At 43.5% G+C, this 16,839-nt stretch overlaps 1 protein-coding gene and 1 long non-coding RNA gene across 5 annotated transcripts; both read left to right on the forward strand.

The window, feature by feature from the left end:
• Positions 1-820: 820 nt before the first annotated feature.
• LOC130520432 (protein NLRC3-like) lies at positions 821-15,942 on the forward strand. Of its 4 annotated transcripts, none has more exons than XM_057024151.1 (5): positions 2,036-2,139; positions 13,118-13,285; positions 13,888-13,988; positions 14,255-14,367; positions 14,468-15,942. In XM_057024151.1, exons 4-5 carry the CDS (start codon positions 14,352-14,354, stop codon positions 15,856-15,858), a joined length of 1,407 nt encoding a protein of 468 aa, XP_056880131.1. In that variant the 5' UTR covers positions 2,036-2,139; positions 13,118-13,285; positions 13,888-13,988; positions 14,255-14,351; the 3' UTR covers positions 15,859-15,942. The 4 variants fall into 4 exon arrangements, with proteins under 4 accessions (XP_056880129.1, XP_056880131.1, XP_056880132.1 ...); XM_057024152.1 differs by lacking the exon at positions 2,036-2,139 and adding an exon at positions 11,245-11,322; XM_057024150.1 differs by lacking the exon at positions 2,036-2,139 and adding an exon at positions 11,578-11,634.
• LOC130520433 (uncharacterized) lies at positions 9,328-10,962 on the forward strand. Its single transcript, XR_008948837.1, has 2 exons — positions 9,328-9,443; positions 9,974-10,962. It is a non-coding gene; the product is annotated as an uncharacterized LOC130520433 (long non-coding RNA).
• Positions 15,943-16,839: the final 897 nt, after the last annotated feature.

Below are 16,839 nucleotides of genomic sequence, written 5' to 3' on the forward strand. Positions count from 1 at the left end.
CAGCTTTTAATACCTTTGTTCAAGCCCAGAAACGCCCTGGATTATTCCCACTGAAGATGGAAAAGCAGGTGGAAAACATGAGTTATTGTTAACTGTAAGGTGTATGACTATAGCGCATTACTGGACCACTATAAACTTGTGTTTGTGGTTTTTTTCTTTCTTGTGGAGATTAACACGTTAAAAATAAATGCACTGGTTCAGCAGTTGATCTTGTGTTCTTATTTGACCTGTACGACACAATTTCACAAAGCTAAACATACATTTTTACAGAATAGTTTTTATCCTTCCGATTACCAGCACCAGCTATTCAAAATATATAATGTAGTGGGTTTTTAAAGTGAACTGAATGATGTCTGCCTTGTCTCTCCTCCTACCTGTCCTCCCCCTTCCCCTAAATTGGCACGCTGATTCCAAAATTACAGTCATTTTCCCCCCAGCCCATCAAGTTTTGAAAGCTTCTCCTCCAGATCAGCAAATTTCCCCTAATGAGCTGGAGTCAGACTGGCCAGCTGTTGACAACTGGATCAGCTCCGTTGGTGCCGTCACCATTAAGAGGTGTGTGCAGCCCCAAAAGGTCAGTACTGTCAATTCCTATAGGGACACTTTGAACCAGAGGGGATCCTATAGATCAAAAAGTTGACCCAGTTTGATTCCGCCACCCAAAAACGAACATCTGTCAGACGAACTCCAGTTGTTTCCCAGTATTTCAGTTAAAACGTGGACCAAATTGTCTGAAGAGAGCGCCTGTGCTGGATATGACGCGATCCAACCACAAACACGGGACGTGTAGAGGAAGAAGAAGTGAAAGTTCTCAACTTCGCGGGCTCCATCCTGAGTGACCGAGCCCTGATGGAAAACCTCTAATATTCAGGTAGCATTTGGTTCTTTCACTGCTGTCGTCTCGAATCAATGTTCCGCTGCGAGATGCGGCTTAATAACCTGCGTGTGCGCAATGAGCGTGCGCGTGTTTCGGACGCACATTGCGGCTGGTCGACGGGAATGTTGTGACGGATGATCAAACTTTGTACCGTGTTTCCTCTCACTGCGTTTTCCGCTAACCCTGAGCCAACATTTTAGAGGTTGAGGAAGCACATTTTAATACTCACAATAAGTCGACACATTATTGCAGTTAGTGGAAAAATCCACGGAAGAGGGACACAAACGCGACAGTTTTAGCCTCCTCTCTTTGTCCCTCCACCAGGGGGACAATCAATCCTTTATTAAAAAAAGGAGAGTATGTAAAGAGAGAGAGATCAAGGCATTCCATTTGATTGTTTTAACAACTGGTTCTTTGTGGAATATGAATTTGTTATTATGGATTTATGAAATGTGTTCTGTTTTGAATGAAGCAGTCAAGAAAACGAAACTAAACTAAACCCATGGTGTTTTCATATTTTTGGTCCTGTACATGTCAGGTCAGATTAGATTAGTCTGAGCAGAATTGGGTGTTTTTTGCCCTTTGCTGTGTGTCTCTATTCTATTCAGCATGTTGGGTTGCTTGACTTCTGTTGGGTTGTGGCAACCTGATGCATCACTTCTGAGATATTGACACACCTTTTTCCTGAGGCTGGCTCCAATGCTGCCAACACACCTGGCCATGGATATGGTGGGACTTCTGTGATGAGTGGGGTCAGAGGTGGTGGACAAGCTCTGCTCCAAAACAAGCTTGCTAGATATGTTTGGGATCTCCTCCGCCACAACCACCAGCTGCAACTAGTAGCTGTGCACGCCATGCAGAGTTTTGACCTCTAGGTCAGGCTACAAATGTTTTTTCCAGCACCATCATGTGTTCGTGAGAAACATGATGCGCCCAGTTCTTTTCTCACTGCAGGGAACAGTTAAAAAAAGCAGCTTAAACTCTGAAAACATGAAAATTATACAGAGACATCATTGATTTATTGATTCAGTTGTTATTCAGAATGGATTAGAAATGTTCCTGTTTGATAAAAATGCAGTGAATTGGGATTATTTAACTACAACCTCTACAGATTATTTACCTTCATCACAGTCTCATCACTATTTCTGATGTTTCCTCAGGATGGACGAGGACAGAGCAGAGTCCACAGTGCCCAGCTGGGTGTCCCTGAAGAGTGACCAGTCCAAAGGTGGACTAATAAACTTCAGAAGTTCAGAGAAAATGTAAGAAAACTAAAGTGTGATGATGTGTTTGTGTGGCACCCTTTAAACTTTGGTATCAGACCTCGAGGCTCACCTTTAAAGTAAGGTTTTCTGAACCACATAACTCTGCCTTAGAACATTTCACAACCATACAAAACATCATTTTGTGGGTATTAGCCTCTACTATCGTGAAAAATGAAATTCATCAGGTCCTTAAAATGAAACGGTGCACCAACATGTCAGGTGTTCGCTCCCATTAACTCCCATGTTAATTTTAGTGTGGTAAATCTTTTAAAACTGAAAATTGCTTGTGTTTTTAACTGGTCATTTCTCCTACATGGGTTAATATCATCTCACTAAAATTCCTAGGCATATATTTTAAAGTTTCCCAACAATATCCATCATTGCAGAGTGCTCCAGCTCTCCATTTAGATACGGATGGGTAAGACATGGCAGGTCTGTGCAGCTTGTTCTGCCACACTGTTCCACCACATGTCATGAAAATTCATTAAAAAGTCTATTTATAGCTCCTGGTTCTAATAAACCCATAGACAACAATATCAGTCATTTCTAAATGGTTGAAATAAGCTTTTGAATACGCGTGACCTCTGTGCTATTTAATGATCAGTTTCAGAGACCAGACTACTGTATTTGGAGCATAAATGGAGAACTTTTGTTCTATTCTATGAGTTTATATTCCTGATTTGGCACTTTTATTTTTAACATAAATTCACAATGAAGAAAAGCCACTAAACACTTAGATCAAATACACTTTTCTCCAACTAAACGAGCTTGTTAGAACGTAAATAACTTTATATTTTTTGCTCAGTGTTCATTCAATCTTCAACTGTCAGAGCAAACTGAAAGTAGAAGTGAACGCAGCCTTTCTTAGGCGTTGCTAACGCCCAGTAGACATGTATAACCACTATTCCCATTTTTGACAGGTGTCAGAAACGGTCTGCTTCCATTGGAGATTCCTCCTGTCCCAAAGGTGAAAAACAAACGGAGAACTGAACTGCAGACCGCCGACCTGAACAACAGCGTCTCACGTAAGCTCGTACATTTGTATTTATAAGATACTTTGGGTCGGAATAAAGGAACAACTTGTGTATTTACAATGTGCAAGAGAAGATCCAGAGAGCTCTTGTTTGGTTCCACTGGAACCCCTGGACCCTCTGAAGACCTTCCTAAATGCTTAGACAGTATTTAGCAACATTTAGTCATTTAGTTCTGGAAAGTGTTAAAGAGCTGAAGGCAGGTGACCTTTACAGGACAATGGGTCTGCTGAGTATGATGTGTTTGGAGAAGGTTTGATGTGTTTTTCTAAATATCATCCAGCTTTTACCAGCTGTTTAGTCCAAGCAAACTCTTGGAAGACATGGAAATGGTTGTTATAGACTAAATTACATTGAAACCCAATGAAATAAAAGAATAGGTATAAGAAGACATAACATTTCAAACTGACAGTGAGACGGGTCATTACCCGACTGTTGCTTCTATCATTCAAACATGACAGAATATTTTCCAGTTGAGGACATCTGTGTTACTGCTGTAGATGACAATTGTAAAAGGATTTAAAAGATTGTTTGTTTTAGAGGGTGGTGAACTGCAGGAGGTGATAGAAGGTCATAAGATCAGTCTGAAGAGAAGATGTGAACATGTGACTGAAGGAACTAATGAAGCAGGAAGTGGAACCCTGCTGAACAAGATCTACACTGAGCTCTACATCACTGAGGGACAAAGTGAGGAGGTGGACACACAACATGAGGTGAGACAGCTTGAGAGAACCTCCAAGAAGAACATCCAGGACACTCCAATCAAGTGCCAGGACATCTTCAAGTCTTATCTGAGCAACAGAGACACATCAGAGTGGTTCTGACCAACGGTGTCGCCGGCGTTGGAAAAACCTTCTCAGTGCAGAAGTTCAGTCTGGACTGGGCAGAAGGTTTGGAGAACCAAGACATCAGTCTGGTGCTTCCGCTCTCATGCAGGGAGCTGAACTTGATCAGAGATGAGCAGCACAGTCTTCTCTCACTGCTTCATGTTTTCCATCCAACATTACAGAAGATCAGAGCAGAAGATCTGACTGTCTGGAAACTTCTGTTCATCTTTGATGGCCTGGATGAAAGCAGATTTTCACTGGGTTTCAACAAGCATCAGGTCATCTCTGATGTCACACAAGTATCGTCCGTTGGCGTGCTCCTGGTGAACCTCATCCAGGGGAACCTGCTTCCCTCAGCTCTCATCTGGATCACCTCCAGACCTGCAGCAGCCATCAGATTCCTCCCTCGTGTGTTGACAGGATCACAGAAGTACGAGGCTTCACTGACTCCCAGAAGGAGGAGTACTTCAGGAGGAGGTTCAGTGATGAAGATCTGTCCAAGAGAATCATCTCACACATCAAGGCCTCCAGGAGCCTCCACATCATGTGTCTGATCCCAGTTTTCTGCTGGATCACTGCTATGGTTCTGGAGGACATGATGACCAGAGACCAGAGAGGAGAGCTGCCCAAAACCCTGACTGACCTCTACTCACACTTCCTGAGGGTTCAGATAAAGAGGAAGAAGCAGAAGTATGGAGGAAAGCAGAGACCAGAGGAACTGACTGAGGCTGATAAAGAACTCCTTCTGAAGTTGGGTCGGCTGGCGTTTGAACATCTGGAGAAAGGAAACATCATGTTCTACTCAGAAGACCTGGAGCGATGTGGACTGGACGTCTCCGAGGTGTTCGGTGTACTCAGGAGTTTTTACAGAGATCTTCAAGAGAGAGAGTGTGATCTTCCAGAAATCAGTCTACTGCTTTGTTCATCTGAGCATTCAGGAGTTTCTGGCTGCCGTCTACATGTTCCACCGTTACACCAGGAAAGACACAGCGGTTATAAATCAGTTCCTAAAATATTCAAACCAAACCGCTTTTCCGGGTTTGCTGGGTTGTTTGCAAAAAACAATCCAGTCACATCTCTTGATGACTTCCTCAGGAGAGCACTAATGAAATCTCTCAAAAGTGAAAATGGCCACCTGGACTTGTTTGTTCGCTTCCTTCATGGTCTCTCTCTGGAGTCCAATCAGAGGATCTTGGGTGGACTGTTGGATCAGAGGAACAGCCACCCAGAAACCATCCAGAAGGTCCAACAACCTGAAGAAGGTGAACAGTGATAAAATCCCCCAGACAGAAGCATCAACATCTTCCACTGTCTGATGGAGATGAAGGATCAGTCAGTCCATCAGGAGATCCAAGAGTTCCTGAAGTCAGGGGAGATATCAAGAGGGGAACTGTCAAGATCCACTGTTCAGCTCTGGCCTACCTGCTGCAGATGTCAGAGGAGGTTCTGGATGAGCTGAACCTGCTGCAGTACAACACCTCAGAGGAGGGACGACGTCGCCTGATTCCAGCTGTGAGGAACTGCAGGAAGGTCGTGTAAGTAAAGATTTCTGGGGCCGGACATCGGCGTTTAAATCAAGCGAGTGGATCATGTCAGGTAGCAATACCCCCTCCAGTGGTCATTCCTTCAATTCTTTATCTCCATTGCAGCGTCCATAAATTAAAAAACACAACAATTCATCCAGAAATGTTCAACACATATAAGTTCAAAGGTCAATCCAGACAAACCAACATAAGGCAGGAATAATAGGAGCCACAAGTTAACTGACTATCATAATTACTGTCATGTCATTAAATAACTTTTGTGTGTTGTATACACTCTCACTCACTCATTGTACTTGTCCTCCACTGATGTATGGAGCATCCCAGCTCAATTAGCAGTACACCCTGGATTGGTGCCAGTAATCGCAGGCTAACACATACAGACACACAACCATTACTCTCACACTCACACCTACGGGCAATTTAGAGTTTTCCAATACATCGTATTCAAACGACAGAAAAACACATTTAACTCATGACACGTGACTATTTTGCTTCATTGTTCAACGTAAAAACAGCCGGCCTCGTTGGTTTAAATGGGTGTTTTAGGTCTTTGTGGCGGTTCCGTTTGGAGCCTTTATGTGACCCACAAAGTTGTTTGAGCCTTTCCACACCCGTTAGGTGGCAACTTCATCACTAGCAACAAAAGGTGCAGTGAAAATGATTTGAAGGGAAACAGGCAGATATAACAGAAGCTGAGGGCAATCGATGCAACCAGAGACTCTGATGTCATCGATCGGATCGCTGAATTAAGACTTGACGCACCATCGTACAAATTGGATGAAATGCAAAAATCCAAAGAGCCGATAGACAGATAAAAAGATGCACGTTTCTTTAAACCATTTGCTATAATCATTTTAAATATTGAGTAATTATGAGCTGTTCTAAAATAAGACAAATGTTGAGAATAATTCAGTTGCATTTCAGATCTGATGGTCGTTCAAACTGTTGCTCTACGGTGTTGAATTTAGCTTTTCCAGGAAATGAGCTACATTTGTGTTGAGGTAGATTCTCAGATAAGTTGATGAGAAATCCCAAAGTTTGACTCACTATTTTTGTTTCATACACAACAGACTGTCTGGTAGTTTCTTTCAACGAGTCATTGGGAAGTTGTGGCCTCAGCAATGACGTCAAACCCTTCTCATCTACGGGAGCTGAGCTTAAGCTGGAACCAAAACCTGACAGATGCCGACGTAAAGTTACTGTCTTCTGCAATGATGCATCCAAACTGCAGACTGGAGACGCTCAGGTCAGGAGGCCTCTGTTGGTCTTTTCTAAATTCTTTACATTTTCTGCTTTTCTCTTCATTTTCAGATTTAGAAATGTGTTTTATTTGCCCCATTTATTCCTTTTCCAGGCTGTGGTGCTGCAGTTTATCAGAGATCAGCTGTGGCTCTCTGGCCTCGGCGCTGAGGTCCAATCCCTCCCATCTGAGGGTTCTGGAGCTGAGTCAGAACCAGCTGAAGGATCCAGGAGTGAAGCTGCTCTGTGGTTTTCCAGGATCCTCTCTGTGAGCTGGAGACTCTCAGGTCAGTCAGAGATGATCCAGTACTTTCCCAGGTGTAACTAGTTAGACAATAACTGTTTCCATGTTTGATCTTTGTTATAAACGTAGTGTTACAGTTCTCAGAAAAAAGACCACACAGGACAGATTTGCAGTATTAAATTGGTTGTGGAAATCTGTCCCATGTGAGGATGGTCATCAATGACTAGAAAGGAAGTATCAGTTGTAGATTTGTCTTGTTTTATTTTAGGCTGGCCACAAAACCGCCCAAACATTCAGACCAATCAAAAATGGTTCGTCCTGTCTTTTAAAGATCAGAAGGAAAACTAGAAAACCCAAAAGAAAGCTGCTGCAGTGTGCCATGCCCCTTCTCTACTGAGAAAAGCCATCCCAAAAAAGAGAGAAAAGCCCAAGTGTGAAGTGAGCACCCTGTTAAACCTTGGTACCGAAAGCCTGCAGTCATTCTCATCTTAGGTGGCTTCATTCCAGCCAGAAGCCCAAACCTGCCTCCCTCTTAAAGGGGCAGCAGGTCAGTCCAACCACAGAAACCTTCATGAAGATCTGAAGCTTTCAGCATCCACAATTGTTGCACCTCACTTCCATTGGAGTCCAAATCAGAAGTCAACAAGTTGATTCTACACCGATTCTACACAATGCAACCATTTTAAAAAGGTTTCCATCCATAAGTTTCACACATTTTTACATAAATCTGTTTGTTCATCGCCTCCTTCTGTTGTAATGGTCATTAAAGAAAATGACCTTATTGGAGTTTTTCTCCTCACAAATATGACTTTCTATGAACGATGCAATAAATGCAGCTTGCAATCTAAGACAATATGGAAGTATGTGTATATAATAGTAGTGGAAGTAGCTCATAAAAATACATTTGCTCTTCTCATCGAATCTTTCTATGTTATTAAAGAAAAACCTGCTCTTAGTCAACAACATCTAAGACATCAACCAAAAATCCTAATTTTATACAATCTAATATAAAACAGTAGAGAAGACTCTTTCTGCAGAGACACTGGTGGCAGGAATGCAGAAGTATCACCTGCTCAACTTGGAAGGTGGAGCAGAGAAACCACCAGCTGAGAAGGTCCTCAGCGAGAGGAAGTGGTGGAGAACCATGAAACTTGCTAAGCTCCACCTCAGCTCCAGAGACGGGCTGAGCTGGAGCTGTGGCACCAGGTATCGCCCAGAAGAGCCTCCAACAAACAAGCTCTTCTCTTGGGAGGAGAGGGCTTTGAATCTCAGCTCAGTGTGCTTGTCTCTAGTAGGTGGCAGCTGCACCTTTTCCTGAGGTCCTTGTTGATGCCCTGAGGGGAATTGATCCTGCAATGTTTTCTGGCAGCATTGAGCTTGCAGTGGGGCAATCAAACACACTGTGGGGGGGCTCTCTTTCCTTCTCTCATCTGGAGAACAAGTGACACCAGCTGCCAATCATTGTTGGAGAAATGTGCAGTCAGGGGAACGATGCGTCCAGACTATAGCCACCCTTCCAGCATCCAGCAGTGTCTAAAACCTTTGATTTGGTTTCACCAGAGAGTGTAGGGATTGCAGGGTCGCTGCAGCATCGCCCACAAGCTATCAGGAGTGGGTCGCTTTGTCCCAACTCCTGACAAGAGTTGAGTGCTATTGAGAAATGTGGTCTCACAAACTTGGAAGGTATTTTGACCTACACACACTTTACATACGGTGGAGATCTTGTCCAACCGCCCTGAAAGAACCCAAAATAGGAACATACGGCAGATAAGCCGGTGCAGGACCAGAGGTTTGTTGCTTGTAAGCTGTGTTTTGCTCTGGTACATGTTGATTTTTATTTGTCTTCTCTCAAAATAATTGTTATTTTAGACTAAGTGGCTGCAGTTTATCAGAGACCAGCTGTGATTCTGTGGCCTCAGCTCTGAAGTCCAACCTCTCCCATCTGAGGGTTCTGGACCTGAGCTCAACACGTTGCAGGATTCAGGAGTGAAGCGGCTCTGTTCTGGACTGGAGAGTCCAAACTGTAAACTGGAGAGGCTCAGGTCAGTCTTCATTTTCTACCTATACCAGCTGCTAAGATGGTGAAGTGAGGCTGTTCTCAACACTGCTGTGATGCACCACATTAAAAAAATTCCTTGTAATATCGTGAATTCAGGTCTGACCCAACTAAGAACTAACGTAGGTTTAGTACTGACGCAGATAACATGCAGACCTGCACCGTATAACCTCATCCTGCATTTTTCAGTTGATTTACTGCAGTTATCAGAGATCAGCTGTGGCTCTCTGGCCTCGGCGCTGAGGTCCAATCCCTCCCATCTCAGAGAACTGGACCTGAGTCAGAACCAGCTGCAGGATTCAGGAGTGAAGCTGCTCTGTGGTTTCTCCACTTTCCAAACTGCCGACTGGAAACTCTGAGGTAAACACCATTCTCAAAAATGTCCATTATTCCATCCGAGGGTCCTCACACTTTCTGAGTGTGTGTGTTGTGCCCAGTTCCTTCAGGAGGGAGGGCCACACGGGGACCACTTATTCATGATAAATTGATTTAAGGACAATGAAAAAGCCGACAGATGGTAACCAAAATTAGACAAAACTAGGTGAGGGTGCCTGGTAGACACCAGCCAACGAGGAGGGAGATGGTGAGGGAGACAGGAAGTCATCTAAGACAGGTTGTGCCTTTAAAGATGAGCCACAGGTGAGATGGATCTCCATGATGAGATGGGAGGGAAAGAGGTGGGAGAACCTGGGAAGAGTGAGGGCCAGAACAATATATATTCTCCTTGGAACAGTGCAAACCTGAGAGGTTGGAATTGTGGTAATTACATATTACTATCATTTTTTAACCTGTAACTAAATTAAATATTTACAGATCATGCCTTTGATTAACCTTTCAGATTAATACTGGTTTCACTTATAACCTTATAAAAGTTTCCCTTCTTTATTTAGATTAATGCGCTGCAGCTTATCAGAGATCAGCTGTGACTCTCTGGCCTCGGCGCTGAGGTCCAATCCCTCCCATCTCAGAAAACTGGACCTGAGTCAGAACCAGCTGCAGGGTTCAGGAGTGAAGCTCCTGTCTGATCTCGTAGAGAATCCACACTATGGGCTGAAGACATTGAGACAGTAGCTGGTTGGAGCCAGTCAACTCCCGCTCATCTGCTGCATCACTCACTGACCACTGGTGAAGAGCATCTGTGGAAACATCTGCCGTCTACTCCCTCCATAGATGAAAAATTCAGTTTTAAAAAGCGCTGGTGGACTTTCAGGAGATCAGTCGATGGTCGACAAAGCAGAAGCAGCTTCGCCTTGAAGTTAAATTAGTTCCTGGTATCACACAATGCATCTTTATAAAGTTCTAAATGGCTCCTCGGCCACTCTTAGAAGCATGAAAACATTCTCTTAATTGTCTCTTTAAATGTCTGTATTATACGTTACTATTTTACATCATGCCTTCAGAATCTTTAGGGTTTAGTATTTAGTGTCTCTGTGACATGGAGCATTGGAATATTTCAGCTGCAGCCAGCAAAAACCCATCAGAATGACGGCTATCGGTGGGAACCGCAGGTCATTTGACTTTAGTCAATCTGTTAAATGTTATAGGATTTATTGCAATCTAATAAAAACTATGAATAAATGTGGGAAATAGGAAATAAAAAGAAGCAAAATGACCAAATAAATCTCCCATGAATACTGTAAATTTAAAGATGAGAACCTGCTGCACTGTGCCGTGCCCCTTCTCTATTGAGAAAAGCCCAAGTGTGTCCTTCAGTCACCTCAGACATTCAGCCAGCTTTTAATACCTTTGTTCAAGCCCAGAACGCCCTGGATTATTCCCACTGAAGATGGAAAAGCAGGTGGAAAACATGAGTTATTGTTAACTGTACTGGTGTATGACTATAGCGCATTACTGGACCACTATAAACTTGTTGTTTGTGGTTTTTCTTTCTTTGTGGAGATTAACACGTTAAAAAAATAAATTGCACTGGTTCAGCAGTTGATCTTGTGTTCTTATTTGAACATTTAATGGATTTAATGGTGATATTCTGGAGTCCACAATTTCAGGTGAAGTTACACTGGGGAACAATTTGAAAATATCCTGTTGAAATTATTCTAAATTATTCTGATTAAAAATCAAATTGGCACGCTGATTCCAAAATTACAGTCATTTCCCCCCCAGCCCGTCAAGTTTTGAAAGCTTCTCCTCCAGATAAGCAAATTTCCCCTAATGAGCTGGAGTCAGACTGGCCAGCTGATGACAACTGGATCAGCTCCGTTGGTGCAGCCACAATTAAGAGGTGTGTGCAGCCCCCAAAAGGTCAGTACTGTCAATATCCTATAGGGGCACTTTGAACCAGAGGGGATCCTATAGATCAAAACGTTGACACAGTTTGATTCCGCACCAAAAACGAACATCTGTCAGACGAACTCCAGTTGTTTCCCAGTATTTCAGTTAAACGTGGACCAAATTGTTCTGAAGAGAGGCGCCTGTGCTGGATATGACGCGATCCAACCACAAACACGTGACGTGTGAGGAAGAAGAAGCGAAAGTGAAACTTCGGGCTCCATCCTGAGTGACCGAGCCCTGATGGAAAACCTCTAATATTCAGGTAGCATTTGGTTCTTTCACTGCTGTCGTCTCGAATCAATGTTCCGCTGCGAGATGCGGCTTAATAAGCTGCGTGTTCGCAATGAGCGTGCGCGTGTTTCGGACGCACATTGCGGCTGGTCGACGGGAATGTTGTGACGGATGATCAAACTTTGTAGCGTGTTTCCTCTAACTGCGTTTTCCGCTAACCCTGAGCCAACATTTTAGAGGTTGAGGAAGCACATTTTAATACTCACAATAAGTCGACAATATTATTTGCAGTTAGTGGAAAAATCCACGGAAAGAGGGACACAAACGCGACAGTTTTAGCCTCCTCTCTTTGTCCCTCCACCAGGGGACAATCAATCCTTTATTTAAAAAAGGAGAGTATGGAAAGAGGGAGAGATCAAGGCATTCCATTTTATTGTTTTAACAACTGGGTCTTTGTGGAATATGAATTTGTATTATGGATTTATGAAATGTGTTCTGTTTTGAATGAAGCAGTCAAGAAAACGAAACGAAACCTAAACCCATGGTGTTTTGATATTTTTGGTCCTGTACATGTGGTCAGATAAGATTAGTCTGAGCAGAATTGGGTGTGTTTTTTGCCCTTTGCTGTGTGTCATCTATTCTATTCAGCATGTTGGGTTGCTTGACTTCTGTTGGGTTGTGTCAACTTGATGCATCACTTCTGAGATATTGACACACCTTTTTCCTGAGGCTGGCTCCAATGCTGCCAACACACCTGGCCATGGATATGGTGGGACTTCTGTGATGAGTGGGGTCAGAGGTGGTGGACAAGCTCTGCTCCAAAACAAGCTTGCTAGATATGTTTGGGATCTCCTCCGCCACAACCACCAGCTGCAACTAGTAGCTGTGCACGCCATGCAGAGTTTTGACCTCTAGGTCAGGCTACAGAATGTTTTTCCAGCACCATCATGTGTTGGTGAGAAACATGATGCGCCTGATCAAAAAAAGCTGCTTGTAATCTGACAGACGAGCCATGATGAGATGTCAAGGTGCGTTGTTGAAAATGAAGATCCTCTTCTTGGAATCCTGTCTGAGATGACAGAAGATGATGCTGCATTTGACCCACTTTGATGATGTGATGACGTATTTCTGTTTAGTTTTGAATGCATTCTCATCTTATTTGTTGAATTTAATGTTGAGAACTGACATCTTGAAAGAATTTAGGTTTTCTTGTAAACCATAACCAGATAAAAAATGATTTCATTTGTATTTGTGTGCGTCCGTCTGATGCCACCGCACCTTTTGAAACACCCAGGAGAAACATTTTTTCCACAACTATTTTATGTTTAACATGGTGTAAACTTTTAAGATGTCCCAAAACTTTTTTCCAATATATATGTGGCCTGTATGATGTACAGGGTGACATCATTTAATAGATTTTGATGTGAATGAGCCGACAATACGTCATTGGACAGACCTCTGCTTGTCTTCATGCTGAAAATCATGTTCTTTAATCTTCTTTTCTGTGTCAGCAGACTGTTCCTGCTTAACCGTTTAGACTCACATTTAAAAATGAGCGAATGTGTGATGGAAGAGGAAGAGAGAGCAGAGTCCACAGTGCCCAGCTGTGTGTCCATGAAGAGCGACAGGTCCAAAGAGGAACCTTTAAACTTCAGTATTGGACCTCAAGGCTCACCTTTAAAGTAAGGTTTTCTGAACCATAACTCTGCCTTAGAACATTTCACAACCATACAAAACATCATTTTGTGGGTATTAGCCTCCACTATCGTGAAAAATGAAATTCATCAGCTCTTTAAAATGAAACGTGTGCACAGTCCTTTCACCATGTTGGCCTGTGGAAAACCAGTGTTGTGGGCCCGATGGACCAGCGTCCCCGTCGTTGCTGGACCACGTTGGCCACCAGTTGGGTTTTGGGATCAAAGTGGGGGCGTTTCCTGTATCCGGTTCTCCTCACGGATCCATGACTACAACATGTTGCTGCAAGTGCAGAGACGTTTGCTCTGGAAAGAACTTTAGAGCACATTCAGTGCTGCAGGATGAGGGGCTGGAAAAGGTGCCAGTTCTTTTCTCACTGCAGGGAACAGTTACAAAAAGCAGCTTAAACTCTGAAAAATGTGAAAATGATACAGAGACATCATTGATTTATTGATTCAGTTGTTATCCAGAATGGATTAGAAATGTTCCTGTTTGATAAAAATGCAGTGAATTGGGATTATTTAACTCCAACCTCTACAGATTATTTACCTTCATCACAGTCTCATCACTATTTCTGATGTTTCCTCAGGATGGACGAGGACAGAGCAGAGTCCACAGTGCCCAGCTGTGTGTCCCTGAAGAGTGACCAGTCCAAAGGTTAATAATAACCTTCAGAAGTTCAGAGAAAATGTAAGAAAACTAAAGCGTGATGATGTGTTTGTGTGGCAGCTGTTAGTCACATTAACAGCAGCAGGTTGTGAGTTTATTATTGGAGATGTTTAACACTTAAACCTCAGACAGTCATATAGTTACAGACTTAATGTGAATATTGTTGATTAGAAACAAGAATCAGGTTTAAACTGAAAGATGATTCAGACATAAATGCTGGAACAATATTGAGTCTTGATCAGGTTCTTTCATCCTATAAAAAAGGACTAATAGAGAGTGTTTCATAGTGAGAGGGGGGAGCACATCCTATCAAACTGGGACCAGTCAGCTCCACCAGGAGAGTCCTCTTGTTCACAATCTGGAAGCAGATCTGGAGATGCTGAAATGAAGCCCAAACAAAGTAAAACTGTTCAATATGAAGTTTAACTTGTGATGTCATGAATTTGTAGTTGTGTTGATGATTTATTATAGATGGAAATCATTGGTTTACTTATGTTCAGGAAGTGATCTGCAGGAGGTGATAGAAGGTCATAAGATGAGTCTGAAGAGAAGATGTGAACATGTGACTGAAGGAACTCATGAAGCAGGAAGTGGAACCCTGCTGAACAAGATCTACACTGAGCTCTACATCACTGAGGGACAAAGTGAGGAGGTGGACACACAACATGAGGTGAGACAGCTTGAGAGAACCTCCAAGAAGAACATCCAGGACACTCCAATCAAGTGCCAGGACATCTTCAAAGTCTTATCTGAGCAACAGAGACACATCAGAGTGGTTCTGACCAACGGTGTCGCCGGCGTTGGAAAAACCTTCTCAGTGCAGAAGTTCAGTCTGGACTGGGCAGAAGGTTTGGAGAACCAAGACATCAGTCTGGTGCTTCCGCTCTCATGCAGGGAGCTGAACTTGATCAGAGATGAGCAGCACAGTCTTCTCTCACTGCTTCATGTTTTCCATCCAACATTACAGAAGATCAGAGCAGAAGATCTGACTGTCTGGAAACTTCTGTTCATCTTTGATGGCCTGGATGAAAGCAGATTTTCACTGGGTTTCAACAACCATCAGGTCATCTCTGATGTCACACAAGTATCGTCCGTTGGCGTGCTCCTGGTGAACCTCATCCAGGGGAACCTGCTTCCCTCAGCTCTCATCTGGATCACCTCCAGACCTGCAGCAGCCTATCAGATTCCTCCCTCGTGTGTTGACAGGATCACAGAAGTACGAGGCTTCACTGACTCCCAGAAGGAGGAGTACTTCAGGAGGAGGTTCAGTGATGAAGATCTGTCCAAGAGAATCATCTCACACATCAAGGCCTCCAGGAGCCTCCACATCATGTGTCTGATCCCAGTTTTCTGCTGGATCACTGCTATAGTTCTGGAGGACATGATGACCAGAGACCAGAGAGGAGAGCTGCCCAAAACCCTGACTGACCTCTACTCACACTTCCTGATGGTTCAGATAAGGAGGAAGAAGCAGAAGTATGGAGGAAAGCAGAGACCAGGGAAACTGACTAAGGCTGATAAAAAACTCCTTCTGAAGTTGGGTCGGCTGGCGTTTGAACATCTGGAGAAAGGAAACATCATGTTCTACTCAGAAGACCTGGAGCGATGTGGACTGGACGTCTCCGAGGTGTCGGTGTACTCAGGAGTTTGTACAGAGATCTTCAAGAGAGAGAGTGTGATCTTCCAGAAATCAGTCTACTGCTTTGTTCATCTGAGCGTTCAGGAGTTTCTGGCTGCCGTCTACATGTTCCACCGTTACACCAGGAAAGACACAGTGGTTATAAGTCAGTTCCTAAAATATTCGAACCAAATCGCTTTTCCTGGTTTGCTGGGTTGTTTACAAATAACGATCCACTCACATCTCTTGATGACTTCCTCAGGAGAGCACTAATGAAATCTCTCAAAAGTGAAAATGGCCACCTGGACTTGTTTGTTCGCTTCCTTCATGGTCTCTCTCTGGAGTCCAATCAGAGGATCTTGGGTGGACTGTTGGATCAGAGGAACAGCCACCCAAAAACCATCCAGAAGGTCCTCAACAACCTGAAGGAGGAGAACAGTGATGAAATCTCCCCAGACAGAAGCATCAACATCTTCCACTGTCTGATGGAGATGAAGGATCAGTCAGTCCATCAGGAGATCCAAGAGTTCCTGAAGTCAGAGAAGAAATCAGAGAGGAGACTGTCAGAGATCCACTGTTCAGCTCTGGCCTACCTGCTGCAGATGTCAGAGGAGGTTCTGGATGAGCTGGACCTGCAGCAGTACAACACCTCAGAGGAGGGACGACGTCGCCTGATTCCAGCTGTGAGGAACTGCAGGAAGGTCGAGTAAGTAAAGATTTCTGGGGCCGGACATCGGCGTTTAAATCAAGCGAGTGGATCATGTCAGGTAGCAATACCCCCTCCAGTGGTCATTCCTTCAATTCTTTATCTCCATTGCAGCGTCCATAAATTAAAAAACAACAACAATTCATCCAGAAATGTTCAACACTGGCTGGATATAAGTTCAAAGGTCAATCCAGACAAACCAACATAAGGCAGGAATAATAGGAGCCACAAGTTAACTGACTATCATGAAATTACTGTCATGTCATTAAATAACTTTTGTTTGTTTGTATACATCATATTCAAACGACAGAAAAACACATTTTAACTAATGACACGTGACTATTTTGCTTCATTTGTTCAACGTAAAAACAGCCGGCCTCGTTGGTTTAAATGGGTGTTTTAGGTCTTTGTGGCGGTTCCGTTTGGAGCCTTTATGTGACCCACAAAGTTGTTTGAGCCTTTCCACACCCGTTAGGTGGCAACTTCATCACTAGCAACAAAAGGTGCAGTGAAAATGATTTGAAGGGAAACAGGCAGATATAACAGAA

Source organism: Takifugu flavidus, unplaced genomic scaffold (assembly GCF_003711565.1).
Source record: "Takifugu flavidus isolate HTHZ2018 unplaced genomic scaffold, ASM371156v2 ctg380, whole genome shotgun sequence".
NCBI lineage: Eukaryota > Metazoa > Chordata > Actinopteri > Tetraodontiformes > Tetraodontidae > Takifugu > Takifugu flavidus.

Bases quoted from the DNA above. Each gene is read 5' to 3' on its own strand.
- LOC130520432 (XM_057024149.1), top strand. From the start codon at position 2,039: ATGGACGAGGACAGAGCAGAGTCCACAGTGCCCAGCTGGGTGTCCCTG. The intron at 2,140-14,254 runs GTAAGAAAACTA...AGTGTTTCATAG, and splicing joins TTCAGAAGTTCAGAGAAAAT to TGAGAGGGGGGAGCACATCC. The intron at 14,368-14,467 runs GTAAAACTGTTC...ACTTATGTTCAG, and splicing joins TGAAATGAAGCCCAAACAAA to GAAGTGATCTGCAGGAGGTG.